This window comes from Temnothorax nylanderi, unplaced genomic scaffold (genome assembly GCF_030848795.1).
Source record: "Temnothorax nylanderi isolate EJ_2023f unplaced genomic scaffold, tnyl_v1.0 TNYL_tig0006_pilon, whole genome shotgun sequence".
NCBI lineage: Eukaryota > Metazoa > Arthropoda > Insecta > Hymenoptera > Formicidae > Temnothorax > Temnothorax nylanderi.
The window spans coordinates 3,043,398-3,070,539 of NW_027249068.1; the positions used below are offsets into that span (position 1 = coordinate 3,043,398).

General features: G+C 35.4%; 5 protein-coding genes across 11 annotated transcripts; 3 read left to right on the forward strand and 2 right to left on the reverse strand.

Annotated features, from left to right (window-relative positions):
• Positions 1 to 814: 814 nt before the first annotated feature.
• Positions 815 to 4,842, reverse strand: LOC139779793 (mitochondrial disaggregase). Of its 2 annotated transcripts, XM_071718276.1 has the most exons (11): positions 4,673 to 4,842; positions 3,530 to 3,609; positions 3,375 to 3,427; positions 3,004 to 3,193; positions 2,591 to 2,841; positions 2,382 to 2,472; positions 2,090 to 2,297; positions 1,835 to 1,967; positions 1,549 to 1,761; positions 1,181 to 1,478; positions 815 to 1,106 (listed from the first exon to the last, which is right to left on the reverse strand). In XM_071718276.1, coding segments are annotated over exons 1-11 (1,668 nt in total). In that variant the 5' UTR covers positions 4,675 to 4,842; the 3' UTR covers positions 815 to 957. The 2 variants fall into 2 exon arrangements, with proteins under 2 accessions (XP_071574377.1, XP_071574371.1); XM_071718270.1 differs by lacking the exon at positions 4,673 to 4,842 and having other exon boundaries at positions 3,530 to 4,039.
• A 402-nt stretch (positions 4,843 to 5,244) lies between these two features.
• Hsc70cb (heat shock protein 70Cb) lies at positions 5,245 to 15,345 on the forward strand. Of its 2 annotated transcripts, XM_071718249.1 has the most exons (12): positions 5,245 to 5,878; positions 7,004 to 7,202; positions 7,758 to 8,114; positions 8,211 to 8,532; positions 9,016 to 9,271; positions 9,356 to 9,486; positions 9,628 to 9,917; positions 10,133 to 10,240; positions 11,731 to 11,853; positions 11,999 to 12,238; positions 12,368 to 12,658; positions 12,754 to 15,345. In XM_071718249.1, the coding sequence occupies exons 1-12, from the start codon at positions 5,763 to 5,765 to the stop codon at positions 12,949 to 12,951; spliced, it is 2,631 nt and encodes an 876-aa protein (XP_071574350.1). In that variant the 5' UTR covers positions 5,245 to 5,762; the 3' UTR covers positions 12,952 to 15,345. The 2 variants fall into 2 exon arrangements, with proteins under 2 accessions (XP_071574350.1, XP_071574356.1); XM_071718255.1 differs by lacking the exon at positions 10,133 to 10,240 and having other exon boundaries at positions 5,251 to 5,878.
• Positions 15,174 to 16,231, reverse strand: LOC139780021 (vacuolar ATPase assembly integral membrane protein VMA21 homolog). Of its 2 annotated transcripts, none has more exons than XM_071718555.1 (4): positions 16,088 to 16,231; positions 15,879 to 16,016; positions 15,674 to 15,779; positions 15,174 to 15,474 (listed from the first exon to the last, which is right to left on the reverse strand). In XM_071718555.1, the coding sequence occupies exons 2-4, from the start codon at positions 15,891 to 15,893 to the stop codon at positions 15,332 to 15,334; spliced, it is 264 nt and encodes an 87-aa protein (XP_071574656.1). In that variant the 5' UTR covers positions 15,894 to 16,016; positions 16,088 to 16,231; the 3' UTR covers positions 15,174 to 15,331. The 2 variants fall into 2 exon arrangements, with proteins under 2 accessions (XP_071574656.1, XP_071574653.1); XM_071718552.1 differs by having other exon boundaries at positions 15,879 to 16,013; positions 16,088 to 16,228.
• Positions 16,232 to 16,253: 22 nt separating this feature from the next.
• Lamtor1 (Late endosomal/lysosomal adaptor, MAPK and MTOR activator 1) lies at positions 16,254 to 18,552 on the forward strand. Its single transcript, XM_071718529.1, has 5 exons — positions 16,254 to 16,601; positions 16,897 to 16,973; positions 17,106 to 17,195; positions 17,333 to 17,531; positions 17,633 to 18,552. The coding sequence occupies exons 1-5, from the start codon at positions 16,500 to 16,502 to the stop codon at positions 17,720 to 17,722; spliced, it is 558 nt and encodes a 185-aa protein (XP_071574630.1). The 5' UTR covers positions 16,254 to 16,499; the 3' UTR covers positions 17,723 to 18,552.
• An 841-nt stretch (positions 18,553 to 19,393) lies between these two features.
• Positions 19,394 to 25,818, forward strand: Nf-ya (nuclear factor Y-box A). Of its 4 annotated transcripts, none has more exons than XM_071718487.1 (7): positions 19,394 to 19,633; positions 20,627 to 20,930; positions 21,010 to 21,146; positions 21,891 to 22,064; positions 22,267 to 22,358; positions 22,466 to 22,610; positions 22,702 to 25,818. In XM_071718487.1, exons 2-7 carry the CDS (start codon positions 20,639 to 20,641, stop codon positions 22,771 to 22,773), a joined length of 912 nt encoding a protein of 303 aa, XP_071574588.1. In that variant the 5' UTR covers positions 19,394 to 19,633; positions 20,627 to 20,638; the 3' UTR covers positions 22,774 to 25,818. The 4 variants fall into 4 exon arrangements, with proteins under 4 accessions (XP_071574588.1, XP_071574580.1, XP_071574600.1 ...); XM_071718479.1 differs by lacking the exon at positions 19,394 to 19,633 and adding an exon at positions 19,666 to 20,508; XM_071718499.1 differs by lacking the exon at positions 19,394 to 19,633 and adding an exon at positions 19,666 to 20,508 and having other exon boundaries at positions 22,469 to 22,610.
• Positions 25,819 to 27,142: the final 1,324 nt, after the last annotated feature.

A 27,142-nucleotide genomic window follows, 5' to 3' on the forward strand; every position in this document is an offset into this window, starting at 1 on the left:
TTTTATGAACTTATTTTTATGAATAAAAGAAAACTCGTTATGGTTCTTTGATCAATAGGAATGACTATTGATGGACCTGAATTTGCCTTGCATTATACGGTATACCAACAAGAGCCTCACTTAATATCTTAATTAACAAAAGATCTAAAAAGTAAAAAAGGTCACGTTCGTCCTGCCAATAAAGGATAAGGAAGAGCATTTTACCTTACTTGTCGAGATTTGTAAGTAAAGCGGAAGGAACATTGTTTCGAAGAGTTTTTAAAGATGTCCCCCATGTCCGTACACTGTAAAGAGTAAATAATGTATTCTAAATGTAATGTGTAATCAATATTTTCTTGTAATGTAACTCTCGATTCAATCATAACTTCTTTCAAAATAAAGATTAACTTATTTACATCAGAAATCCGATGTATTTTATCTAAAGTTGCGAAGTGAATTTATATAGATTTGGAATCAGTCGCAGAAGCATATGTACGCACATTTCCTTATTTAAATCGCTCAGAGATATAAAGAGTGTCCTGACTATACTTCCAAGCATTGGATAACTTATTGAAAATGTTAGATTTGCTAATTGCGCAGATGTAAGGGAATTCTGTTGAGTAGCGCGATGTGTGTCTATTTATATATACTTCCGACTTCGACTCTTACCATACATATGCAATAAGATGCGCGTACACTGAGAGCTTGTACGAAAGTTTTTTTCATATTATAATTGTGGCAAAACAATATCAAAGTACTTATACGTTAAATTTAGCAAACTTACCAAAATAAATTTTCATGGTGTTGTATTTATCGCATAGCACAACATATAAAGTAAATTTAGCACATTTTTTATTATGATTTGTACATTTGTATATCGTATCATAACAAATAACATCAGACTTTTGCATACAACCATCTTTTCTAAGTGACAATGTGTTTTGTATAAGTTATTAAAGCAAAATCTACATCCTACATTTATAAGAATTTTGAACTAATATTTTTCGTTAATTTATCTGTTTCTACGATATCGACAAACTTTTTTGAGCCTTTCTGTTGAACAGAAAGAGTTATGCTTGCTCCACTTTCATGCCATTTTGCTTTTAACAATACACAGCATCCTTTACCTGTCAACAAATTTTCGTTAGAGAAAATTATGCGATATTTACGTTAGAAGAGAAAGAAAGAAAAAAGTAGGTACCAAGTTCCCCCCGTTCATGAGCTGCCGCTAATTGGTTAACAACACGTCTTTCCACTTCATACTTGATGGAACGAGCACCGTAATGGACATCATACCCATCCGTTAATACCGACAAAACTTCTCTGTCCCATTTTAATTCGATCATGTGTCTTTCTTTTGCACGTGTAGCCCATGCTTTCAATTCTCTGGCGACTAATTCTATCAATTCTGCCCGAGAAAATGGTAAAAAATATACAATTTCATTTATTCTTCCCAAAAACTCATCTCTTCGAAAATGATCTTTCAGTATTGGACGTACCTGCAAGATGATTTTATTATACCATTTTTTCTACATGCTCTAAAATATCTCTTATTTTCATTTTACATACCACTTGATCCTTAAAATTACGAGATATCTCAATACGTTCTGGTTCTTGATCTTCGTCGACAGTATTGACTAATCTATGGTTTAATAGTCTTTCAGCTTCTGCTCTTAGTTGCATTGCATGTTCTGCAATTTCTTCGCTTCCTAAATTCGATGTCATTATAAAAATAGCATTTTTACACTCGATTGTTTTTCCTTTACCGTCAGTTAATCTACCCTTAAAAATAAATATCACATTATTAAGGAATCCTGTATAACATAAACAAATGATTTAAACGATAAATAACTACCTCATCGAAAAGCTGTAGCAAAACAGTTAAAACATCAGGATGAGCTTTGTCAACCTCATCAAATAATACAACAGCGGAAGGACATTTTTTCAAAAGTTTTGTCAGTTGTCCACCATCATCGTGTCCCACGTATCTAAAGACAAGTTTAACAGTTTATTGCTATTATTATATTAAATTTTAAATGCGATGTACAAACTTAAAACATATAAAAACAGACTAAACTAAAATAAAAATAAAAGAAAAGAAAAATTATACCCTGGTGGTGCTCCAATTAATTTTGCAACTTCATGTTTCCCTTGATATTCAGACATATCTAATCGAATAAAACTATCTGGTTTATTCCTGTGAATATAAGCAGCTAATTGCTTGGCTAATTCTGTTTTGCCAATGCCTGACGAACCCAAGAAGAGAAATACCAGTGGATGCTCTTCATCTATCCAACCATTTTCTTTCCTTCTGATAGCTAATTAAGTAATATAATAATTTGCAAACGTATCTTTTGATAAATTATTTTTTGATAAAAATATATGGCAAAATTACAACTTACTAGAAGCAACAATGGAAATAGGTCCCTCCTGTCCTACAATATTTTGCTTCAAACGTTGTTCCAACGGAAATCTACGACGTTCCTCTGCTTCCTAAGCAGAAAATTTTTATTTATATATAATATGTAAACTATTTGGTTTTTACATAATTTTATACATGAAACATTTGTGTAAAGAAAAATAGTTTTAGTACATATATATATACACCCACCTTTTCTTTTGCTATTTCATCATATTTAATAGCATGTTTGACGAGCATCTCTTTGATTTCTCCTTCCTTAGCATATTCAACCGCTCGATGTCCCGCTTCATTTTCTATAGTTGGATTCGCTCCTCCATCTAATAATGCTTTCACACAACTTTTCGAATCGGCTAACACAGCATAGTGTAATGCTGTAAAACCTTGGAAAGTAGCTCGATTATTTAATCGATCAGAAAATTCCTCTTCCCTCTTTGTAAGAACTAAAATATCAAAATTAAAATCAATCACTAAGTCATCAATGTATTTTTTATCGAATGATTCACATTTAATATTCTTTAATATCTATAAGAGATTATGCCCTTTGCGTTTGTTACATCTTTTAATATTAATGACAATATTTATATATAAAACAAAATTAATACCATCCAAAGAATGTAGGCCCTTTTCCATGGCAGTTCTATATACATTAACAAAGTTATCTCCTGCATTTACATCAGCGCCATTGTCCAACAGAATTTTTATAATTTCTTCTCTTTGATTTATAGCAGCAGTTTGCAATGCTGTCCAACCCAATGGATGTCTGGTATTTACATCAATGCCATCTGCTATAGACTAAAACATGCAGTGTTGTCACATATATGTATACATATACATATATATATATATATATATATATATAATTTCTTTTTTATATTATATTAAAGGTTGTGGTAAAATTACAATTGTGAATTACTTTCCTTAGAAGACTAGGACTATATCAGATAGAGTCTCAATATATTATTGAAAAACTTACCCTTTTTAATTCTGATATATTACCATACTGAACAGCACGAAACAATCTCTTCTCTGCAAAGAACATTAAGAATTATCTTTATTCATGTGTAATCATTATATATATATATATGTATAAGTATATGCTCATAATCACAGTGTGTACTGTGTAGATACCTTTAAAATGTGAAGTGTCACAAAAAGCCACTACAAGCCCAAGACTGCCCAAGAGCACTCCAAGATGCTTATAACGTCTCCTACAACATTTATCGCCATTTTCACTGTACTTTTCTTTCGTAGTTGCCGAAATTGCAGAGAAATTAAAAACAATTCTATCCAATAATCTACACGATGGATAGAGTCGAGATATCAGTAGCGAGGACCGCTGGGCATAACCTCTCTGACAGTTCCAGCACGTAGCGTCATTCGAGCGATCAAAACCGCCTTTAAAACGCATTCGATTCAATAGTGTCTTCGGCGTTCCAGTATTTTTTATCAGGAGGCATAATTTTGAAATACACAGTCGTGACATGTCGGTCCGCGTTAACTTTCCACCGAATTTACGATCACGTGCAATGTCGATCGTCCGAGACGACCGAGACTGCTCGAAATCATCGAGACGCGCTTTGAAAAGCTTATCAAGCCTCATCAAGCATCAAGCGACAAGCGTCAACAATCATGATACCCTGGTACCTTTTCTTTCTCTTTTGTATTACTGCGAATTGATTTCTATTTTTACAGGCAGTCGTTACTATTACTGCAGCACAAAGTCAAACATTTTTTAATTTTAATTTAATTGTTATTTATTTATTTATTTTTAATTCGCATCAACGTAATTCACCGAGCCGATCAATAATTTTATCATGACGATCATGAATTTATATATCTATAGCGAAATATTGTTGATCGTCCTATTGAGAATATTGATTCGAGATACAAGAAGACTAACAAAAGACACAGAGCAGAGATGATTAAATGTCGCATAATTTCTATGAATTCTCAATTTTTTATGTTATAATAAGTATATATATGACGAAATTGACGAAAAACATGTCGTCAAATATTTTGGTATTTTCCTTTTTGTCTCACGAGATCACGCAGAGCTAGCTTTCGTCTGATAAGCGCTATATAGTCTTGGACAATTAAAAGTTTATCACTTTATTACATTTAACAGAGGTTTCTTTTGCTTTACGATAATTCTCTTAAAAAAAAAAAAAAAAAAAAAAAAAAAAGATGCTATTATTAATACGCGTAAATTAGAAACGCGTGCGATAGCTATATTGAAAATGCCGAAAGCGCACGCTTGTTTGACGCTCGAACATTTTTATCGGGCCGGGCCATATTGCGCGATCTTGAATCTTGGAGAATCCTTCGAAAGTTACGAAATTATCCGCTCCTTGCGTCAAATTCGAATAATCGTATTTGGTATCGCGAGTCGCGAGTCGCGAGTCGCGAGTCGCGCGAGCGAACAATCGCGTGACTCGACAAATTTTGTATTTCTGTCTAACCAGACTAGTCTAATCTAGTCGCTGACTGCCCGTTATCAGTCATCTGGTTATCCGCTGCTGCGGCGAACGTATAGGCAGTATAGAAGGCGGGCAACTGCCAACAAGTAGGCGAAAAGCACGGCTTTTTCGACTTTTTCGAGAATTTTCGAGCACCCTGAAACGTAGCATCCTGACGCCCCTGACGGTCGGTAGAATCGACCAATCTCGATCGCGGGTTTTCACGTTTCCAGAATATTCCATAGCTGTCCATAGCTTCCATAGCGGGTGGTGGCGTGGTGCGCCAATCGGCGCGTGCCTCACTGCCACAGCGCTGCCATGATTGGTCAGTTTTAAAGCGGAACTAGCAGAAGGCAGTGCGGCGTGCGTCAGCGTGCGTTGTGCGCGTGTGCGGTGTGAGGTGTGACGACACTGACGACTGTGACGGTGCGGTGTTCGGTGGTGTTCGGTTCGGTCAGTTTGGTGTGTGTGGGTGTGTGGTGTGTGCCGTGTGTGGTGCTCTGTGGTCTGTGGTGTGAGTACTGAGCTAACTGAGCAACATTTCCTTCGGAGCCGGAGCATCGTGCGCGAGCGTATCTGTTGGATCTTGTTGGCCGTTATCGTGCCGACTCGCGACTGGAGAATCGCATCTCGCATCGAGTCGATATCGGTGGCTCGGCTCCTGAATCCTGATTCTCGAATCTCGGCGGAAGCGCGGATCTGAGATCAGTGAGATCTCTGAGGAGTAGCGTGAGTAGTGAGTACCCGACGAGGATCAAGCGAGTGCCAGAGCCTGTCAGAGCGGACGTTCCTTCTCTCGTGTCAGTCCGGTCAGTCCGGTCAGTCGTGTCACCGAGGCCGGAGGCCGGAGACCGGAGGCGAGGAAGTGTCGATTGTCGATTCGCTGCCGAAACTGCCCAACAGCCATGGCTGCGATGTCCGTGATCGGGATCGACTTTGGAAACGAGAGCTGTTACGTGGCTGTGGCCCGCGCGGGTGGCATCGAGACTATAGCCAACGACTACAGTCTTCGCAGTACTCCGTAAGTACTCGCCATCGCGCGATCCTCCCAGATCCTCCTTAATCGCGACTCGCGTTCGCCGAGGATACCGGATACCGGGTACCGGGTACCGGGTACCGCCACCGCGCCGGTCGCGCGACGCGCGTGGCCTTCGCCCGTCGCTTGTCGCTTGTCGCTTGTCGCTTCGCCAGTCGCCTTGCTTGCAATCTCATGCGCTGCGACATGACACTTTTCAGATTTACAATTAGTTTAGATCGCTTTACTTATAGTTTAAAATCTATATCTTGAGACCGCTATCGAGTTTCGATTGTCTCCAAAAGACATTACGACGCGGATGGTCGCGAATAAAAGGCAATAATTTCTTTTACACGTCGGGCAACTTTTATTCCAACTTTAAAACTTTCATTTTCTAATTTCGTGTACGACGAGATACCGATAAAATATTCCAATTCCAATAGATAATATGGAGCAGGCAAATGGAAACTCGTAGGTGAAAATTTCGCGCGCGCGCGCGCTCGCGCGGATTATCGTACTTTCGAGAACGTCGATTGCATTACCATTTACAGGCATCTTGTTACCAAAACCAGGCTGTCACCCTCGCGCTCATGTGTTTTCGGAGTATCCCAAAAAGTCCGCCGCTCCGCTCCGCTCGCGCGAAGGGTTTCCTTGCTTTCTTTTTGGAGTTGTTAGTGCGCTTATATTTATCCTCCGTTAGTCCGTAGCCGCTGACGGCTGACGCCGCGCCGCGCGCCGGTTCTTTCTTTAGCGATTAATCTCATCTTTTTACTTATTATTATACTAACGTTTATTATTATTGTAGATTGTAGCGCTTATACGCGCGCGCTTCTCTTGTTCATTTATATAATTTATACATCACTTATGCGTCACAAGTCGCAAGTTGCATTGCTTGTATGTACATATATTGTTTATGTTGATAAGAATAAAAAATTAATCTTTAATACTTTTATATATGTCAAATGTCAAATGTCAAATTTAATATACCAAATTCGTTTATTTTGTTTATATTATTTATAGTTTATACGTATAGAGTTACACATGATTGATAGTTGTAAATAAAAAATAGGCAAAAACCAAGTTATACTTTTTAATGTTTCTTACAAGGAATTCTTGCGCTCTGGTTTCTAGGTCATACGTGGCATTTAGTGGAAAAAACCGAATACTCGGAGTAGCAGCTAAGAACCAAATGGTGACCAATTTGAAGAACACTATTCATGGTTTTAAAAGATTATTAGGTAGGAAATATAATGATCCACAAGTTCAATACGAGTTGCGGTTTCTTCCATATAAAATAACTCCGCAAGCTGATGGAAGCATCGATATACACGTAAGTGTCGGCGTCAAGTGTATTATAGAAAAGAATGGTTTTTCTGATTTTCTTTTTTACTTTAACGCTGCTTGTAAGATCAACCAAGATTATAAATCTTTGTAAATCATAATGGGAAATGAAAAAATTAACCATCCTTCCTACAAAATAGTCATAAATAGAGCCTTGACTCGCTCTTTCATAATATGCGATACGTCCATATACAAGAAGGGAAAAAAAGAAGAACAAAAACATTTTTGTGCAACAGAAATTTGTTTGAGTGAACGTTTCCAATTGCTGCAACTTCTTTTGCGAGTAATTCAATGAGTAATGACTAAGAATCGAAAGTAATTTAGGCATTTTGCCAGGACTCTCTCATTTCTGAAAAGAGACTCGTATCTTATTTATATATCTTTTATTATAAGGATACTACGATGATTCATTGCAGATAATGTTGTTGATATATTTCGTGAAAATACACCCTATCAAAAATTATATTTTCATAATATTTCATGATTTCTACATTGCTAAAAGTTATTTTAATATACTCATCTCCTTTTTTTATCTGTATTTCAGGTACAATATCTAGGAGAAGAACATGTCTTTTCACCGGAGCAAATTACCGCTATGCTCTTTACAAAATTGAAAGAGATTTCTGAAACAGCGCTACAAACTGCTGTTAATGATTGTGTCATATCAATTCCTTCATATTTTACTCAAGCTGAACGTCAAGCTCTGCTTGACGCTGCTAGAATTGCAGGCCTTAATGTTCTAAGATTATTTAACGAGACCACTGCTACTGCTCTTTGTTATGGTATTTATAAGCAAGATTTGCCAGCACCAGAGGCACCTCCTAGAAACATTGTTTTTGTGGATTGCGGTAACGCCAGCTTGCAAGTGAGCGTTTGTGCCTTTCATAAAGGTAAACTTAAGGTCAGTATTGCAAAAAATCTGTTACAACAAGATTAAAATTGTTATCCTACGTTCCAAAACGTTTATTTACATTACTTTTATTTTATTGTATTAAAGATGTTGGCAAGTACTGCTGATAATCAATTGGGTGGAAGAGATATCGACGTTATTATGACGGAACAATTCTGTAAGGAATTTAAAACGCGATACAACATTGACGTACATACCAATCCACGGGCGTACTTAAGATTATCAGCAGAAGCGGAGAAACTGAAAAAACAAATGTCGGCTAATTCAACCACCCTTCCTTTAAATATTGAATGTTTTATGGATGAGAAGGACGTACACGCCGAGATGAAGCGTAGCGACATGGAAGCACTATGCGCTCATCTGTTTGAACGTGTTGAGAAAACACTTAAGCGTTGTTTGTCGGATTCGAGTAAGTTTGCAATAGAAAATCTATTTTGTAAACGATCCGATCACCATTGCTTTCGTGCTATTGTTTGTCTTATTGTGTCCTGGGTCGGCTAAAATCTCCAAATTGAATTCGCTACAGTTGCAATTTTTACGAGAAGAGGCTGTACGCCCATTACCTAGCTTTTTACTCTGGAGGTCTAGACTTGGTCTCAAAACTTACTTATTCTTGTTATTATTCGGAGAATTCTTTTGTCCTTCAAGGAATGATACCGTTATCGCTTTATTAATTTATTTATTCCCCAATTATCGTGGAATTAAAGGGATGTTATTAAATGTTTTGCCCATACCTTGTTTCTATCACAGTGGAATATTTTTCCACTAAAAATTTTTAGTTTCTTATATACTGATTGTGAGTAGCAAGTCTGATCGAGCCCGGATCTTTTGTTTGCTTGCGCTAACAATAGCTATCCAGCACTCTTAATAATGAGGATATATAATTTGCCAGAATTGAAGCTAGAGGAAATTCATGCGGTCGAGTTGGCGGGAGGATCAAGTCGCGTTCCTGCTATCAAACGTTTAGTAGAGGAAGTCTTTGGTCGACCGATATCGACAACACTGAATCAAGACGAGGCAGTCGCTCGTGGTTGCGCGTTACAGTGTGCTATGCTCAGCCCTGCCGTGCGTGTCCGTGAATTTTCTGTTACGGATATACAACCATACCCTTTGAAATTGACGTGGGATGCTACTCAAGGCGAGGAAGGGTATGTAATATAATTATAATTCTCCTGTAAATATCCTGTTGTAACTGATGAATATTAAATGTTTTTCCTAACTCTATTTTTCAGCGAAATGGAAGTATTCGGGCATAATCATCCTGTCCCGTTCTCAAAAATGTTGACGTTTTATCGTTCGAGTCCGTTCACGCTAACTGCTAGTTACAGTGTACCGCCTCCGTGTTATCCGCAAACATATATTGGTATGGATTTACTTTTGTTTATTTCATTTAAAATAATTTTTTCTAAATATTAAAGAAACATTCAAACGTTCGAATTTAGGATAGAGAGGCATATGTATTTTATTTATACTTCTCTTATATCTTAAATTATATTTTACGCAGGAACGTTCACGATAAAGAACGTAAAGCCTACGCCTGAAGGTGAATCAGCAAAAGTCAAGGTAAAGGTAAGAGTGAATTTAAACGGCATTTTAACCATTGCGTCGGCTTCGCTTATCGAAAAACGTGAGCCGACTCAACAAGAGAAGGAAGAAGAAGAGGCTCAACAGCAGCAGCAGCAACAACAACAACAACAACAACAACAGAATAGTATGGATGTCGAATCACAAGCGACAGATAAAAAAGATAAATCTGATCAAGATGCACAGGCTAACGAACCACCAACTCCAGAGGTTTGTAATTTGGTTGTAATATTCTAAAGCTTGTGAAAAAGGGGCAATGATAGCGTTGGAATAGAATATCGCGATTTTGATTTATTATAGTAATAAAAATATTACGTCACGGTATATCGAATATGTAAAGTTCGGAATCATATTCTATACTGATGTGCGATCTTGTGCATTGTCAGCGTTCAGGTGCATGACTATGTGAGTTTATTGTGGTTTAGGTGAGCATGGATAAGACACGACGGAACTCAGATGCTGATGATGGTGGAAAAGGTGCTGGGGGTTCTGCCCCTTCCTACTCCTCCAGGATTCTCTCTTGGTTCAGCTCGGTACGGGGCATACTATCTCTACTTGGACCCATACGCATACATTCATTTTGAGACATATGTGTGCGATAAATTCTAAGCTCTTGATCGTTGCATTGTTGTGAGTTACTGCGAGCATTCCTTCGTGTTTAGGGCCGATAGATTTAGATATTCTTTACCTTCTACCATGCTAGCATTATCGCTTATTTTGAAACGGAAATCGATCTGACGCAGTCCTCTCATGGTAACAATAAATGCACGATAATTGCAATCGTCTCATATAACGCAAGCGATATATTTGCCATCAATTTGACAACATTAAACGCATCCACGCACATTTTATTTTTAGTAATTAATTTGATTCACAAATTTTTTATTTTCTTCATAAAGTAATTGTGAGAGAAATTATTTATTAAAATAGTATACTCTTGATATCTTTAATTTATAATGTAATTATTTTATATTTTAAGATTTAGAAATTTCCATCATTCACTTTCATGCACATAAACTTTCATTATAGGATAAGAGTAGATAGAGATTGTTATAATTATCAAATGCATGATATTTGGCTTAAGCTCAAGTTTTAAACCCTGTGTCGATTTCTTCTGCAAACTCGGCTATTTAGCGGCATTATAAAGATCTAAAGAAAGATTGAGCTTGCTCGTTTATACATAAAATATCATTAATATCAAGTAACATCGTAATATATAATAGCCGGTGACATTATGTAATCCTTTAGCAATCGTTTTTTGGTAATGCATATGGGTCCAAGAACAGCTGTGTTACAGCCGTGCTGTCTGTCTTGCTCTGCTATTCTGTACACTGGGTCGCAGAAGGAAAAGAGACAGTGATATTTAATAAAAACGCATTATATCGAGCAGTATATAGCAGAATATTCCTAGAGTATAAAGGCAGGCAACACTGATCAGTTTTCAATTCGTATAGAGAGAGAGAGAGAGAGAGAAAAAAATAACAATTTAGTACGTTATACATGTACAAATGTGTAGATTATAATTATCTATTTACATATATATTCCATCTCTGTTACATGAGATGACATTATACGGATTCAAAACTACACACGAAAGTGTATACCCCATTATCCTTGTCTCATCTTTGTCATCACCTGAATTCCAGTTTAGTTCTTTTTATTATTGTACACATTTTATTTACTTGATTTAATATATTTACGTTAGGCACAAACATAAAAGTGTTTGTAAAATTATGTTAAACACAAAAAAGAAAACGTTTCAAGAAAGTATTTTATATGTATAATAAGGTAAGTAGATAATTTCATATAGATGAAATTTCTCCATTTATTAAACATTTGTGTGCGTGAAACGCTTATTTGTTAAATTCTAAATAAATTTTAAAAAATTGGTTGAGAAATATGATCGAATAATAAGCATAATAAGCTTTCTTGTAAACGATTTTTTTTTTATTATAGGTTCGTGCAAAATGCAGTGCTGAAAAGAATATGTTGATAAATATTTAGTAAGTTTTTTCTGTTTTAGGGAGATGATAAAGGCGACGATAAAAGTAGAAAAAAGATTCCCATTCGTACAATCGATCTACCTATTGAAGCTAATGTTTGTGGACTATCTCCGCGAGATCTCGATGCCGCAGTAGAAAAAGAGGTATGTATCGTTCGATATAAATCTCACATCAGACGTTATGCAACTTGTATGAATGTTGCATTATTTTGTCTTCAATTATAGCAAAAGAACTTGTCGGTATAACATTGAATCATTACATAATTGCATGCATTTTGTTCGTGAACAGGGCAAAATGATTGCTGAAGATAAACAGGAAAAAGAACGAGTTGACGCGCGTAATGCTTTGGAAGAATATGTTTATGACCTGCGCGCTAAATTGTCCGAAGAGGATCAATTAGCTACATTCATCACAGAAACGGATAAAGAAGCGCTATGTCGTATATTAGATGATACCGAAAATTGGCTCTATGAAGAAGGAGAAGATTGTCAACGACAGATTTACTCGGAGCGATTGACGCGCTTGAAGGTACGTTATTTAATAGAATATTATTGATTATCTAATGATTTATGTGTCATATAAGTTTTCTTTATTTTCCAACAATTCTTGCCTTTATAAATCATAATTTCTAAATGTGCCGTGTTTTCTTTTTATTAGTCTCAAGGGGAACCAATAAAGGAAAGGAGATCAGAATTTGAAGGGAGATCTTACGCATTAGAAGAATTAGGAGTGGCATTACAACTGGCTAAGAAAAGTTTGGATCAAATAAAAATGTCACATGGAAAGGATGACAAATATTCTCATTTAACAGAGGAAGAAGTGAAAACAGTTGAGAAAACTGTGCAAGAGAAATGGACATGGTTGGAGGAGAAACGTATTCTACTTGCGAGTACACTTCGCACGCAACAACCACCAGTTACTGTAGCGCAGATTCGAGCTGAGAAACAAGTAAGCATTGAAAAAAATCAGCTGTGTGTGTGCGTGTGTAATCGTCGTATAAGCAATTTTCTTTTAACATACTTATTTTTTCATTGTTTACGTAGGCATTGGACAGTGTGGTACTACCTATTCTCAATAAGCCTAAACCTAAAGTAGAACCGCCCAAGGAGGAAAAACCAAAAGACAAGCCTACTGATGAACAGAAAAATAACCAAAATCAAAATGCCCAAGGTAACAATCACAGTCAATCCAATCAACAACAGCAGCAGCAAACAGAGGAAGAAAAAATGGATGTTGAGTAACGGTCACCGCAACTTATGCGTTTTTAATAATATTAAATCTACCATAATTGAAATAAGAAATATTTCATTTGGATAAATCGTGTTTATTATGTCTCGAAAGCGCCTGACATGTGGTTTGATTGCACATACTATTGTCTTTCCGTTTCTTTTGTTTTTTTCTTTTTTCTCTGTAACATCTATCAACATCTGTAACATCTGGTAAATTAATCTATTTAATGGTATACATATATAAAATCATGAGCGTAAGCCTATCGCGCAAAACCGAAAGAAATAATATAAATTTGTGAAACTTGGAATATGCGAAAGAAATATTCTTTTGCTTAAAAGCAGCTTGTTATGGCATTCATGATATATATTGCAAATGAATTATAATCTGGATAAATTAGAGAAGCACGATCGCCTCGAATTATGGAAGCTTTTTTATATAGACTAAAGGTTTTTTTCTTTTCAACTTTTTAGTAATCTTTTAAATGCACATAACTGAATTACACAGAATAGATGTTTAAAAAGGATTTCGAAAACTATTGCCAGTAGAAAGAATTAATATGTTGCGACTTTTAATGTATAAAGTGAGTGCTAAGTTAGAGATCTAATTGATAAAATTAAATTGTAAACTAGATAATGTCGCTGGCGATCTTATGTATTTAATAATACAATTGTTCATTCCAACATTTTCTCACAGCCGACAGCAAATACTCTGTCATAAATTTTTTTGTTGCATTTACGATACTTAAAAAAATTAATATTTCACTATTTGAAATTGTGCTAAATCTGCTTTAATTTTGGGAATAACATCTATAAAGATGTTACAAGAATTTATTGCAATTTCTTTTTCTTTTTTTTTTTTTTAGTTTCAATTGGACTTGAGTCATTGTTTTTAGTGCAAAAGTCACTTTCTAGAGAATTGTAATTCAACTAGATATATCGTTGTACATAACTTGTAGGCATCTACACAATGACATAGTATATTTCTTTATCTCTCATGATATTTATATTTCTATATTATTTCGCGGCACATAGAAAATTCATTGTAGCGAAGATTTAGTTGTTCCTAGAATATGCAAGATAGGCGGTCCATATTTCATTTTTACGCCTAACTTTGTTCCCACGTCGCTTTTAGCAACTAAGAGTCGCAAATTATTACATATGTATAGTATACTTACTATTAGGAAGATGTAAAAAATGTGAGTGTTAAAAATACTTGGCTTTTTTGAATCATAAAAGTTTTCACCACATACAATGCGTTTTTTGTTATTTTCTTATATATTTCACATGCGCAATCACGCATTTTGTTTTATTTGTGATTCTCGCACATTTATAACACATGAATTATTACATTTATTTTTACGTTTATATGTCCAGCAATTATTTGATATCCGTCTTATATCCGGATATTATGAATTAGATATTTAATGAGTTCTACTCAACTTTTAATAAAAACGCGTGTAAATAAATTGTCACATTTCCTCATTCATCTGATAAATACATATAAATTTATATTAAAAATTAATATAGTCTCAAATTTGGTAAGCTATTACGTTCCAAATAAAAGAATTACATAAATTTATTAGTAAGAAAATGGAAATGCTTAACAGCATTTTTGTTTAACCGGATGCTCTGGTAACGTTTTTGTCATATTGTGACTATTAAATTTGAATTAATCGACTCATATATTAATAACTATACACTTGTTTCATGTAATGGCTTAAATGGTTGTAAAATATTTCTTTTTTTTGTAAATTTAAATTTGAATAAATAAATATGTTGTACAATGGGCATAAATTTTGAAATCTTCACTATACAAAGGGAAATATGGGCACCTATCTTCTACTTCAAACAAACAAAAATCACTGAAACGCCTTGTGTTGTCATTGTTATTTGTGTTTTATAAAAAAAAAAGAAAAAATCTAGATAAAAGTAACCTATGCTTTATCAAAAAATATTTTATGCATCACATGATTTCATTGTACATGGAACAATTGTTTATACATGGAAATATATAATATTTTAATATTTGTGTGGACATTAAACAGTATATTTGAAGTGGGCAAATACGTAACGTTTGAAGGAATTGTGGAATGTAAGTTGCTTCGTAAGAATTCATTTCCATGTGAATTATATAGCGCAGATGGGACTAATTGCTAATTTTGACAAATTGCAACTGGCTTTTAACCTATTACTGAACTTGGCTAAGGCAGGAATAAAGGAAAAAAAAAAAAAAATATATATATATATATATATATGTATCAAACGTTGTAACAACACATCAAAGTTTTACTTTACAATGACACTATGTCACTTAATATTATCCGAAACAACTGTGTCGATTGTGATTATGTTGCAAGTGTATGGTCACCAAGGTGTACTTAATAATAAAGAACTAATCTCTCTTAATTGCTGATATCTTTGATCGATCGTCAAAGTATGCTCTATATATAAAAACTCCTAAGGCAATATGTAACACTACTACTGCAACGCCAGCCGAATACACGTTACTTGGCACATTGTTGAGACCTAATATACCTAAACATAAATTACAAAGACTTTATTAGTTATGCCATCGAAGAAAGCAGAATATTTCAATTGTAACATAAAGAGTTCTACAAATAAAGAGATACACGGAGGAATAAATTTCTTTCGAATAGTTGTGCCAGGAATTGTAAGTTTGTTACAGCATATTCGTAATATTCTCACGTATATATCTCACATATATATTTCGTACCATCAAAGAGAAAAATTTTGCTTGTGAAGAACGCTATCACAGGTAGCGCAAGTATTACCACACTGTGATAAAAGACTGTTTTGAACGCTTGCAGCTCTGTTACTTCCTAAAACAAGAAAGTAATATATTGAACTGGTATACTTTCTTTATCAGTAGATATAAATAATTTTATATACGCAGAAATACATATTATTACCAAACTTACCTTTGTGTCTGACATGATGGCGACTAACGTACGTAGATACGTAGGTAGGTGTATATAGATGTATATCAAGGTTGTGAAATTAGAAAAATTGATATCGACATAAATATCAAATTTATAGTTAATAGGCAATAAATTCTGCTGAAATATAGAGAAATTTAATATCGATTCTCCGTATATATATATCGTGTATCGTCCCACGTCCCACCTACTTTGACGTGACGTTGCGAGTTGCGAGTTGCGAGTTGCGAGTTGCGACTGTTGTGCGAGAGCGAGACCGCGCGAGCAACCGCGGAGACGGCGGAGACGGCGGAGACCCGGAGTAAGGAGTAACCACGAGAGCGAGGTTATACGTTTTCAAATAGTACGGGACGTGTTCCACCAGGGACGTTGCGTGTGCCCTGTTTCGTCACGTCCCGAGTTTTCGTATCTGCAAATGATTGTGTGCGCCTGGCTGGAGGCTGGATTAGCCTTTGCTGGCCTTTGCCTTTATTTATGGAGTTATGATTGTGTAGTACGTACGTACGTATAGAATTGCTTGCGGCGCGGCGACACGACACACAGCTGATTCACCCGATTGTTTACCGGAACAAAAAAATGAACGACCGTTATTTGCAATAACGGATGTACGGATGTACCTTGTTGATTGAGAAAGGAAATCACGTTGGATTCCGTTCAAACATGGGATGTTGCTACAGTTTTTGTAAGGAGGACAACGGACCGCAGGTATAAAAAAATACTGAGGATAAATAGCTTTTCTGTATTTGTCATACCTTATATATATATATATATATATATATATATATACCTTATCAGTAATGTTATATGCGCGGCAATCCTCAAGAATTATCGCGGCTAACCCGCCTACTCGGCGACGGTGATTACGCCTCATAGATATATCGCATATACGATATATTTATGTTAGAATGATAAAGAAAGTGACGATTGTAGAAAATAGCAAAAATGAATTTCGATGAATTGCATATTTTAAATATCTATTACGAATGTTTCTTATTTGCAGAATGGAGAAGCGAATGAGAGAACACATTTACTGGTAGATCCTGTCAGTAATAATACAAATATCCCGAGAGTACATAGGTAAGTTATTTCACATGTGTTTATCAAGCACATGTCGTCAAGCGTAGATATTTTCGAGATATTCAGTTTCAAATATTTTGAACTCATGGCATAAATAAGACGAATACAAATCTTTTGGCTTCTCTTTTCCAGCGATGATTATGTTAACCAATATGCAAGTTCTGTGCCTAAGAAGACGGATGAACAAAGCGCATTGAATAGAATTTTACATGAAACTGCGGCGTGAGTGGATTTTATTTTATTTTTGACCTAACTCATTGGTCTTTTTATATCATTTAGATTATTAAATTTCTCTAAAGATATAATTTTCTGCAAGAACTTGGACTCGGGTTTTTTCTAGTTCAATCTTTTTCTTACAGCAATGTCATAGATGTGGGTGCATTAGACACGCATAATCTAGAACAGCATGAATACATGGATAGATCTCGTGCGTATTCAAAGAGAATAGAATCGGGTCGAATTAAACTCCCTGAGGCTGCGTCTTGCCTACTTAAGGATATACCTGCTCCAGAACGAATATTAGCGGCCGATCCAGTCGCCACTGAAGATCAAGAACTGGTAGGTACTCACAAAACTATTTTTCTTCATTTATCGTATTTATTGTTATGATAGCACTTAATTTGATGGCAATAAAAATAATACGTGCATTAAATATATAGATTACAGAAATGCTCAACAAGGCTGTGACAGCATTAGGTGATGTAAAAGTTGAACACAAGGAAGATTTGGTGGTCCCGTTTCTATCGTGATCGTTAAATGCCTATTGAATTAATTTATAATTTCACCTCATTTGACTGGAACTTTGACATCATACGATATTAAAAGAGGATACATTTGTCGAAAATAAGTCGACCCAAGTCCGAATTACAACTCTAGCTTGTGTTGAGACAAAGGGTCGATTTTAATATCTAATATGTAATGTATTATACAGAGTGTTAAATTACTACCGTTGTTTATGCTTGCTATGTACCAATAGCTTCACGATTATTGAATAGATATACATTTTTCTTTCGTATTTTTTATTTCAAGGTTTATAATTAAGATGTGCGCCATAATCTTTTGCACATTTTATCCATGTGAAATTTTTATGTAAAAAATTCACTTGTTATTGTATTGTATCGATAAACACATACATACATATAAGATATCCTGTCACTACTGCATGCGAACACTTAATAGCATGTTTTTGAGTCAATTTTGAATCTATTGTTCTTCTACAAAAATATCGGAGGAAATCATAATTTTTTGCGATTTAGCATCTCTTTCACCTTATATATCTTTAATAATATATGATATTAAATGTTAAAATTCTGTGAAAATAAAATTTACTCAGAACGATTTAATAAATATACATAATTTTGTTATTTAGTTGCACCCTTAAAGTTAAATTTATAAAATGATCTTTCACACAACCGCTAATTATCCAACTATCAATGTCTGAATGTTTTTCAGAAGAAAAATCGATTCCAAAATGACCAAAGAATGTGTCAATGCTTATGCAATAACAGCAGGACATTTTGTATATAGATAATAAAAAAGCTATTTTATCATTATATTTAATAAACTCAATCAAATCTTATATGACTATAATTTTCTTGTTATTACAATATTATAAAGAAAAATGTAACTTTATTATCTTCAAAAATTTGACAGGGAGAGAGAGAGAGAGAGAGAACGTAAAGGATTTAGAATAACAATGTCAAATTACATGAAGTAATTACATAATATAACTTATAATTATTTATAAGTAGATGAAAAACTGACAAATATTAACTAATGTTTATAATTATTAATTTATACGATATTGGATGTATAATTAATACAAAATTAGGAAGGAAGAAAAATATTTTTTCTGACATATACTATTCTTCTCTATTTTTTCAAGCGCTTCTGAAACTTAAAAACTTCTTAATTCTATTTGTAGAAGATTTAATATTTTTATACCTAGAGAAAATTTTATTTTGTATCTATGCGTGTGTATTTGTGGATGTGAAGGTATATACTTCTGAGGCAGGTAAGATTGTATTGTCATGTCATTGAAAAAGGTTCGATTGTTAGAATAGTTGAAATAGAAAAGAAAGTCGAACAAGAAGTATATTGTATACATTGTATTCATTGTAAACAGATAATTCTTTGTTTTCTTAATCTCTTAGTTTTACATTATTATATTCTTAAATTCAAATTAAAGTATTCTGTTTTATCTCCACTGAAATTGTTGGATCGTTTTGAGCAATATCGAGAAACGATAAACTTGTACGTTGGTTCTACAATGGTATCGTAAAATGGATTTACAAACAACGAGTTTGAAAGAAAGAGAAAGAAAGGAGAGAATATCCCTTTCGTTCTTTAGAAGACGAATTCTTGGAGAGCGAGAGAGAGAGAGAGAGAGAGTGGCAAAATTGAGCGTAAAGTGGCAAGTTGACCAGTTTGAACAACGCGCGTCAAGGGAGGGGGATGAGACGCGTAACTCGATTGGCGATCCGCGTAGAGGCGCAGAGGGGCATCGACCGATCTCGACCGTCTCGGCGTCGGACTGCCATCGGACTGGCAGTTCGCATCGTTCAGTGCCACCAATACACAAGAGCTGGGGACGCTCTTTCGCCGACCATTGGTCCTCAATTCGCCGACCAATTGGGACAGTGCCCACGAAAATATCCAATGTAAGTTCACAAATTATCAAACATCAGCCCGATACGCGCAGCGCGGTCGCGCGCCCACGTTTGCGATTAACCCCGATTTTGCGGCCGCGGCCGCGGCCGCGTCCCGTGTCCCGTGTCCCGTCGCGCGAGCCAGCGCCTTCACCGACGCCAAAAAAGCCATTGCCACACGCCACACGGCCATGTTTGCCGAGGCTGAGGCCGCTGAGGCCGAGGCGATATCGACGATATCGTGTTCTTCCCACACGCGGATGCTCGCGTCCGCGTCTCATCAGTCTGATGGCGATCGATCCGGTTTCCCGTCGCCGACGTCGCGTTGGCGTGCACCTGCGTACGTATCGTGGATCGCGCCGGCTGCGTCGGCTGCCTCGATCGCCCGCATCTCCGCCGAGAAGCGTATGCTGCGAAACGCGCGAAGCGGTCCTTCTGGATCCTCGAGGCGCGCATTCCTATCTTCACGCGTCGACGCGGTTGACGTCAACGACGCTCGGTACTCGGCACCCTCGGCACGCTCGCGACTCGCGGACCGCGGCCCGCGGGTCGCTTGTCGCCTCGGGTGCTCGGGTCTTGCCCTCGCCACTTTCGCCTCGTCTCGCCCTCGCTCTCGCCTCGTTCGGCTCGTTCGCGAAACATGGCCTCGAGATCGTGCGTGATCGCACGCGTCGCGTCGCGCGTCTTGCGCGCGCGATTGCACATCGCACGTGGCGAGACGACAACGACAACGACGACTCGGCGGGCCGGCGCGCTCCGCAGTCATCGCTGGTCATCACCACTAATGCTCACGCTCACGCTTACGTCGCATCACTTCTGGACTGCTTCGTAATAAATTCCGTGCACCGTTAACCGAATACCTAGACAATGACGATCTAATATGACCGGTATACACACATCCATATCAGTTATATCCAGCGTTATTTATTCCAACATTTTTATTTGCGACTTTATGTCTTGTCTAACGTTATATTTTGTTCAAAGTTTTTTCTTTTATTATTATAGCGAGGATTTACCATGGACCAGCTCAGCGAAGGACAGGCGGTTGTAGTTGGCGGTACCGGTGGAACCGTACAAGTTGTTCAGATGAGCCAGGGTGGACAAACTATGATGCTTCCACAGGCGATACAAGTAGCGGCGCCTAATGGACAGATCCAAGTTGTTCCAGTTTCTAGTCTGACTAGCACTGGTCAACAGATAGTTATTCAGCAACCACAGACCCCACAAATCATTCAAACTCCCGATGGACAAACTTACATCTACCAACCTGTGCAGTTGGAAGGCCAAGTACAACAAGCGCAACCAACTGGTAAGTGTTGTGAGGTATTTATACGTATCTGTTTCGTGTATCTTTATCTAATTTTTTTTCTCTCGTCTTTTATTTACAGTGATAAATCTTAATGGTAATCTCATGCAAATCGCTGGTACAACGTCACAAACTGCAACTACTGCAGCTACTACAACCCCGGTACAACCTTTGGGCAGTCCTACGTCAACAGTTTCACAAGCAGGGAACGTCGTTATGGTAATAATTGATGGAAAAGTTTTTTACTTTTTATATACTATACATGTACACACTTTATATTAATTTGTGTAATAACCATAGAATTTATATAGTAGGTAATCATGTGTGCGTGTGCATGTGTATATAGATCAGAGTCCACTTTTTGTCGAAATTGATCTCCTCATGCTATCTTGTGGCATTTTCAATGAACTTTCGTAATTCTTATCCGTTTTGATCAAGAACAGTTACAATTCATTGGAAATAAGGCCGAAAGATGTATCGTGCTAGGGAAAAACGATCATAATCCACGCGCTTGTAGAGAAGAATTATCAAAATCCAACATACACTGTAAACACCAAGTAAACACTATGCATTCCGATATTCACTGCCAGTACTTTTTTAATAGCTTCCTAAGATATCTGATGATCTGAAACCTAAAATTTTTCTTACATTAAAAAAAAAAAACGATAATGGGTGCTTACGAAGAGGCGCTCGGGGTTAGGTTTTGGTATAGTGCACGTAACATATGCTATACCAAAATCTAACTCCGAGCTAATCCCGAGCGCTTCTTCGTAAGCACCCAATGTCCATCTGGAGTAATTTCGAAAAAATGTAAGAAATTTTACACACACACACACACACACGCATACATTGTCTATTGTGTTCCTATTTACTGATTAACATATAAACTTTCTGAGAATTAGGAATAATTAATGCTTCATCGTCACAATCATTAATTAACCATGTCTCATATTTTGTAATTAGATGGTGCCAGGTAATAGCGGACAAACACAGTTCCAAAGAGTAGCGTTACCTAATGCTGAGCTTCTGGAAGAAGAACCACTCTATGTCAACGCAAAACAGTATAGACGGATATTGAAGCGTCGTCAAGCCCGTGCTAAATTGGAAGCTGAAGGGAAGATACCCAAGGAAAGGCCAGTAAGTATCCTTCAATTTTTACACATGTTTCTTTTTTAATAAATATTTGAAATTAAGATTTTTATGTTTACTTAAATATTAGTTTTGCATAGAATTTAAAATTATATTACCTACATTTATATTTTACATTACATACTGTAATATCTATTTGTGCAATATTTGGATTACAAAGACGAAAGTAACGGAAGATTTAATTTTACAGAAATATCTCCACGAATCTCGTCATCGACACGCGATGAACAGAATTCGTGGTGAGGGCGGCCGTTTCCATTCAGGTCAAGTGAAAAAACGAAAGTAAGTGTTAATTTGTATTTTCCTAATACAAGTTTCTCTTGTAAAAGAATAAAAAAACGGTGTCTCATCTTAGTAATTTTACGCATATAAGAGTGTAATGGTTCCAGTAGAGAAAATGCAAACTCCACGATTACCCAGCACATCACAACCTCAACCAGCACCGATAATGTTCATACTGTAGCAATAGCAGCTGCAAATGTAGGTGTACAATATCACGACACAGACAATATGGCATCCACGATTGTACTTGAAGTAAGATAATAGTTTCTATTCTCTAATCGAAATCGCTTGTGATTTCGCAGAGATGCGAATTACATTTGCCGTTTCTAATTGTTTGTTGCAGAAGCCAAATATTCCTCTGCGAGATATGATCTCTGATGACGACATTGTTACCTCGAACAGTCATTTGATATAGATAATATTATAGTTGGATTAAAAAGGGAATGATTGAACAAGGATGAGACTTTTTTTATGTGTCGATGATTATATTGAACATCTGCATTTTGTAAATATTCCGGTGCGATGTATAAGTATAATTTTTACAAAGAGCTGCATAATTTTTAAATATCGTGAAACTGTACATAAAGTGTTCCAGATATACTATTTACTTTAGATTCTTCGGTGGATTTAGATATTTTCCAATAATCAAACATTGTATTGATAAACCAAATTCTGAGAAGCAAAAATAGACGATTAAAATATTCTTATCACATAATATTAAATACTATGTATATAAATATATTACAAACTATTGTATTAAATATATTACAAAATGTCTACACTTTTGTCTTGCACTTTAACAATTAAAAATCTAAGGTCTATTTGAAATCAACTGCAGAATATGAAGAATGATCTAATAACATATAATATAACATACGTTTAAAAATATATAGTGTTATTGGAAATAAATAATTATAACGTTCAACATTTCTATTAAAGAATGGAAAATGAAATTAATTGCTAAATTAGCCAAAAAATGTTTATTCTATCTTTCTGAAGCACTTTGTGTAGATACATATACACACGCACGTACGCGCGCGCGCGCGCACACACAATCTGGCAGTTTTTACATTTTTATGATAATTTTACTCAAAGATATTACACAGTTTTGTTTATATGTGCGAATTAAATATATGAAAAATTAAGTTAATTTTTATGTTTGGAGAAAATAAGCTATAAATTAGTATTAGAATATATTAGATATAACGTATAATTCTCTGTGTGAATGTATGGATTCTCTCTTTATCGAATTTGATGAAGTCTGAATCTGAATATAGCTATCAATATTGTGAGAGACTGAATGAAATCATAAATTGTACATATTATTATGTGCTGGGTACTTTTTTAGATTTGACTAAGATGTTTCTTTTTCTCTTTACATACATATATAAATGAGCGTGAGTCAACAATAACTTTCCATCATATGTTTACTTGTAACCGACTGAATTATCAGATTTCTCGAGAAACACTCACCCAAATTAGAAAAACAAGACAGAGTTATAAAGAGAATTAAAAGATTTATAAAACGATGTGTTATTTGATTTAGGAAAAACAGTGGAAAATTTTTGTTGGCTTATTCTGTGTATATGTGTGTGTATATATATGCATATACATATAAATATATATAAAATTTGTGTTTAGATATCTATCTACATACAAAATTATTAAAATTATTAAAATCCGAGATATTTGTGCACCTAGTAAATACGTATATATCTCTAATTCGGAGATGTTGATTCCACAGTATTTGGCGGTTCTCAAACAACGCAATATTCCAAAACATTGGCTATACAAGATTGTTATTTGTATAATTTTATTCATTTGCTTGTATAATTTTATTTATTTTAAATTTAAAATTTTAAGCTAAACTTTAATTCTTTATTATCTAGTATAAATTTCAGATGTCTTTATTATCATCTCTTATTATTGTTTCGTGTTTCTCTTTATTTGTCAATTTCAAATATATATTATGGGGAGTATTCTGGTTTAAAAGGCCGTAAGAAAAGGTATTTTTCGGGAATTTTTTGTGGGGAAAGAAAACGAATAACGTTAAACTTTGCATGTTCTTTTAGCGTTACTTTAAGAATATATTTTTATTTTTCAAGTAACGAAAACGCTTTTCTTTTTTATGTTATATCATAGTCACATAGGAACTTGCAAAAAAAACCGTATATGGCCGGTATAAATAATTCTAGTTGTTTTAGGTATCTGAAAAACCCGCAAAAACAAAAAATTTTTATTATTTAGGAGAAGTCTTTTATGACCTTTCAAACCTCCTTAAGAATACCTCCTTAATCCATGATAAGTAAATATACAAATTTTAAATGCACAAGAGATAATTTAGACACCAGATGATTGAACTAATGAAGAATTACTAGAGGAACTGTCACTAAAATCGACTAAGCAAAAGGCTTATTAATATGTTTGCTAATGATTTTAACATATTTGTGGCATATCAGTGAACATGAAAATATTCAGTGGGCGAATCTGTTACCCAGATAGCCAAATGCTGTGAGTTTGCTGCCATGTTGCCAACAAGCAGCTTGTCGTTAATGCAACTAATTTTGACAAACTCGGGATAAGGTGAGACAGCATTATGCTTGTCTGGTTGAACTCATATGAATTATATTTCTATTAACAGCAAATTGATTGCAACGTGACAGCATCAATTTGTGAGGGATTTGTGACAATTTCATATTGTCAACACTTCGTTAGCAACGAGATACAATTAAAAACACTTCATAGCTTGATGACATATATATACACAATAACGGATGGAAATCATTAGGGGAACGGGGGGTAGCCCCGGACAGTAGGTAGCCCCGGACATTATTGAAATTTAAGTATACCGCGTATCTATGGCCATTGTTTAAACATTCTGCATATGTCGAGATACGCAGAAGGGCATATTAGAATGTTTAAACAATGGCCATAGATACGCGGTATACTTGAATTTCAATAATGTCCGGGGCTACCCCCCGTTCCCCTATATATGTGTTGTTGCCGTCATGTTTGCATCATGATGCTCAAGATGGAACGATGAATCATTCATTGCTGTCATGTTGCTGACATATTGCAGACAACATAACGTACCAATATTGCGGACCGTTTGCTCTTGAAATTGCGTCAACTGATTGCATATATAAGCAGTCATGTAGCTGTATTTGTAACGTGTTCTATTTCGATATCAGCAAATTTACAGCAAATATATGAAAACACATGCAATGCATTAGTTTGCTCAATATGCTCTATCACGCTTGGCTATCTGGGTATATCGAGTATTTATATTTGATATAGCATGCTTGTGTATTGGTATGAATGTGTGAGATATGTATAGTTATAGATATATGTATAAGTGATTTATCAAGTAATTAATTGATTTATCCCGAAAACATGAGATAGAAGTTGAAAATGTAATTATTATATATATGAACATAATATGAATTCTGTTTTCTAACAACTTGCATATTATTATTTTACTTTATTTATTATTTTTGTTACTTTGCATGTAATCCCCCCTGCCCTTCCCCGCTTTCCAACGCGAATCTTATATCTTTCATTTATAAAATTCAGAAAAATTCAGAAAAATTCAGAATATTTTCATAGAGAAAGCTAAATTTTGTTTCAGTGTTAGCGAACATTCTGACTCGAGATATTTTATAGGACTCCTTAAAGAGTTTTGCAATGCAATGTGGTCCTTCATATCTGACGGGCTTCGTAGTTTAATCCTTTCCCCAACAATTCCGATTGTGCCAGTATATTCGGAAGTTCCAGTTCTATATAGAAAATTAGTAAACAGTATTTTGAAATCTGAAATTGTCTCAAATTAATATGAATATTGGTGCGTATTTTACGTACGTCACACGAAGAGTTTTTCTTTCTTTAAGATTAGGATCCAAATTGTTGCACGGTTTAAAAATTTTCGACGGTTTTATCAATTCTCTCGGTGCGATTACCCATGGATTTCGATACGCACGTCTTTGAATTGTCTCGGGTATAATCCAGCTTTGCGGCAACGTTATTTCCTTATGATGATGATCTGATTACGATCAAAAGTACTCATTTGTGATACGATGATAGTGTGATATTAAATAAGTAAACAAAATTAAACGGTACTGTGCGTGTGTGTGTTGGTTCATATAATGTTCTATGTTTCTAAAGATATAAATATTATTAGCACTGGAAATTTTCTGTGCTAATAATATTTATATCTTTAGAGAGACATAGGACATTATATGAGCAACACTGTTTAGTTTTGTTTAGTTATTTAATATCACAATATCACGGCATTACAAATAAATAAATAAATACACACACACACACACACGTAATGATATAATTATTACAAGTAACGAACCCTTTTCAAATTCCTTCAAATAATCCAGTTGATATATGGTCTTCATTGATTTCTTCTTCTCGCGATCTATCACGTTTTCATCTGGCACGATTTCCGGTAGAGCATTTGTTAAGTGGGGAAATTTGTCGCGTATCTGTATTTTCGATGACGTACAATTACAATAATACACAATCACGATTATAAAAAGATTTATATCTTTACTCTATTTAAATTGTCCACTGGATCTTCGCTTCGTTCGTTCTCAGGTAATAATCGATTTTCCAATCGCGTGTTCAAATATTCTTTGTACGGTCTATTCAAGGTGTTCAAGGATGATAAATATTTTGATAATAACTTGTACTTGTTAGCTCTCTTATCTTTCTTTCCGAGATAATCTTTCTTGTAGATCGTTGTAAAATCTCGTAAGTCCTCAATATCATCGACCACT

What these genes read in the sequence shown, in the direction of transcription:
- LOC139779793 (XM_071718270.1), bottom strand. Translation starts at nt 4,001, where the DNA reads ATGAGGCTTGATAAGCTTTTCAAAGCGCGTCTCGATGATTTCGAGCAG. An exon ending in TATTTCCATTGTTGCTTCTA is followed by an intron (nt 2,298 to 2,381) that starts GTAAGTTGTAAT and finishes TTACTTAATTAG; the next exon opens with CTATCAGAAGGAAAGAAAAT. An exon ending in TCATGAACGGGGGGAACTTG is followed by an intron (nt 1,107 to 1,180) that starts GTACCTACTTTT and finishes ATTTGTTGACAG; the next exon opens with GTAAAGGATGCTGTGTATTG.
- Hsc70cb (XM_071718249.1), top strand. Translation starts at nt 5,763, where the DNA reads ATGGCTGCGATGTCCGTGATCGGGATCGACTTTGGAAACGAGAGCTGT. An exon ending in GCGTTGTTTGTCGGATTCGA is followed by an intron (nt 8,533 to 9,015) that starts GTAAGTTTGCAA and finishes ATAATTTGCCAG; the next exon opens with AATTGAAGCTAGAGGAAATT. An exon ending in AGCGATTGACGCGCTTGAAG is followed by an intron (nt 12,239 to 12,367) that starts GTACGTTATTTA and finishes TCTTTTTATTAG; the next exon opens with TCTCAAGGGGAACCAATAAA.
- LOC139780021 (XM_071718555.1), bottom strand. An exon ending in CAAAATTTTTCTCTTTGATG is followed by an intron (nt 15,475 to 15,673) that starts GTACGAAATATA and finishes ATTTATGTTTAG; the next exon opens with GTATATTAGGTCTCAACAAT.
- Lamtor1 (XM_071718529.1), top strand. Translation starts at nt 16,500, where the DNA reads ATGTACGGATGTACCTTGTTGATTGAGAAAGGAAATCACGTTGGATTC. An exon ending in ATTTTACATGAAACTGCGGC is followed by an intron (nt 17,196 to 17,332) that starts GTGAGTGGATTT and finishes TTTTTCTTACAG; the next exon opens with CAATGTCATAGATGTGGGTG. An exon ending in CCACTGAAGATCAAGAACTG is followed by an intron (nt 17,532 to 17,632) that starts GTAGGTACTCAC and finishes TTAAATATATAG; the next exon opens with ATTACAGAAATGCTCAACAA.
- Nf-ya (XM_071718487.1), top strand. Translation starts at nt 20,639, where the DNA reads ATGGACCAGCTCAGCGAAGGACAGGCGGTTGTAGTTGGCGGTACCGGT. An exon ending in AGATACCCAAGGAAAGGCCA is followed by an intron (nt 22,065 to 22,266) that starts GTAAGTATCCTT and finishes TTAATTTTACAG; the next exon opens with AAATATCTCCACGAATCTCG. An exon ending in CATCCACGATTGTACTTGAA is followed by an intron (nt 22,611 to 22,701) that starts GTAAGATAATAG and finishes TGTTTGTTGCAG; the next exon opens with AAGCCAAATATTCCTCTGCG.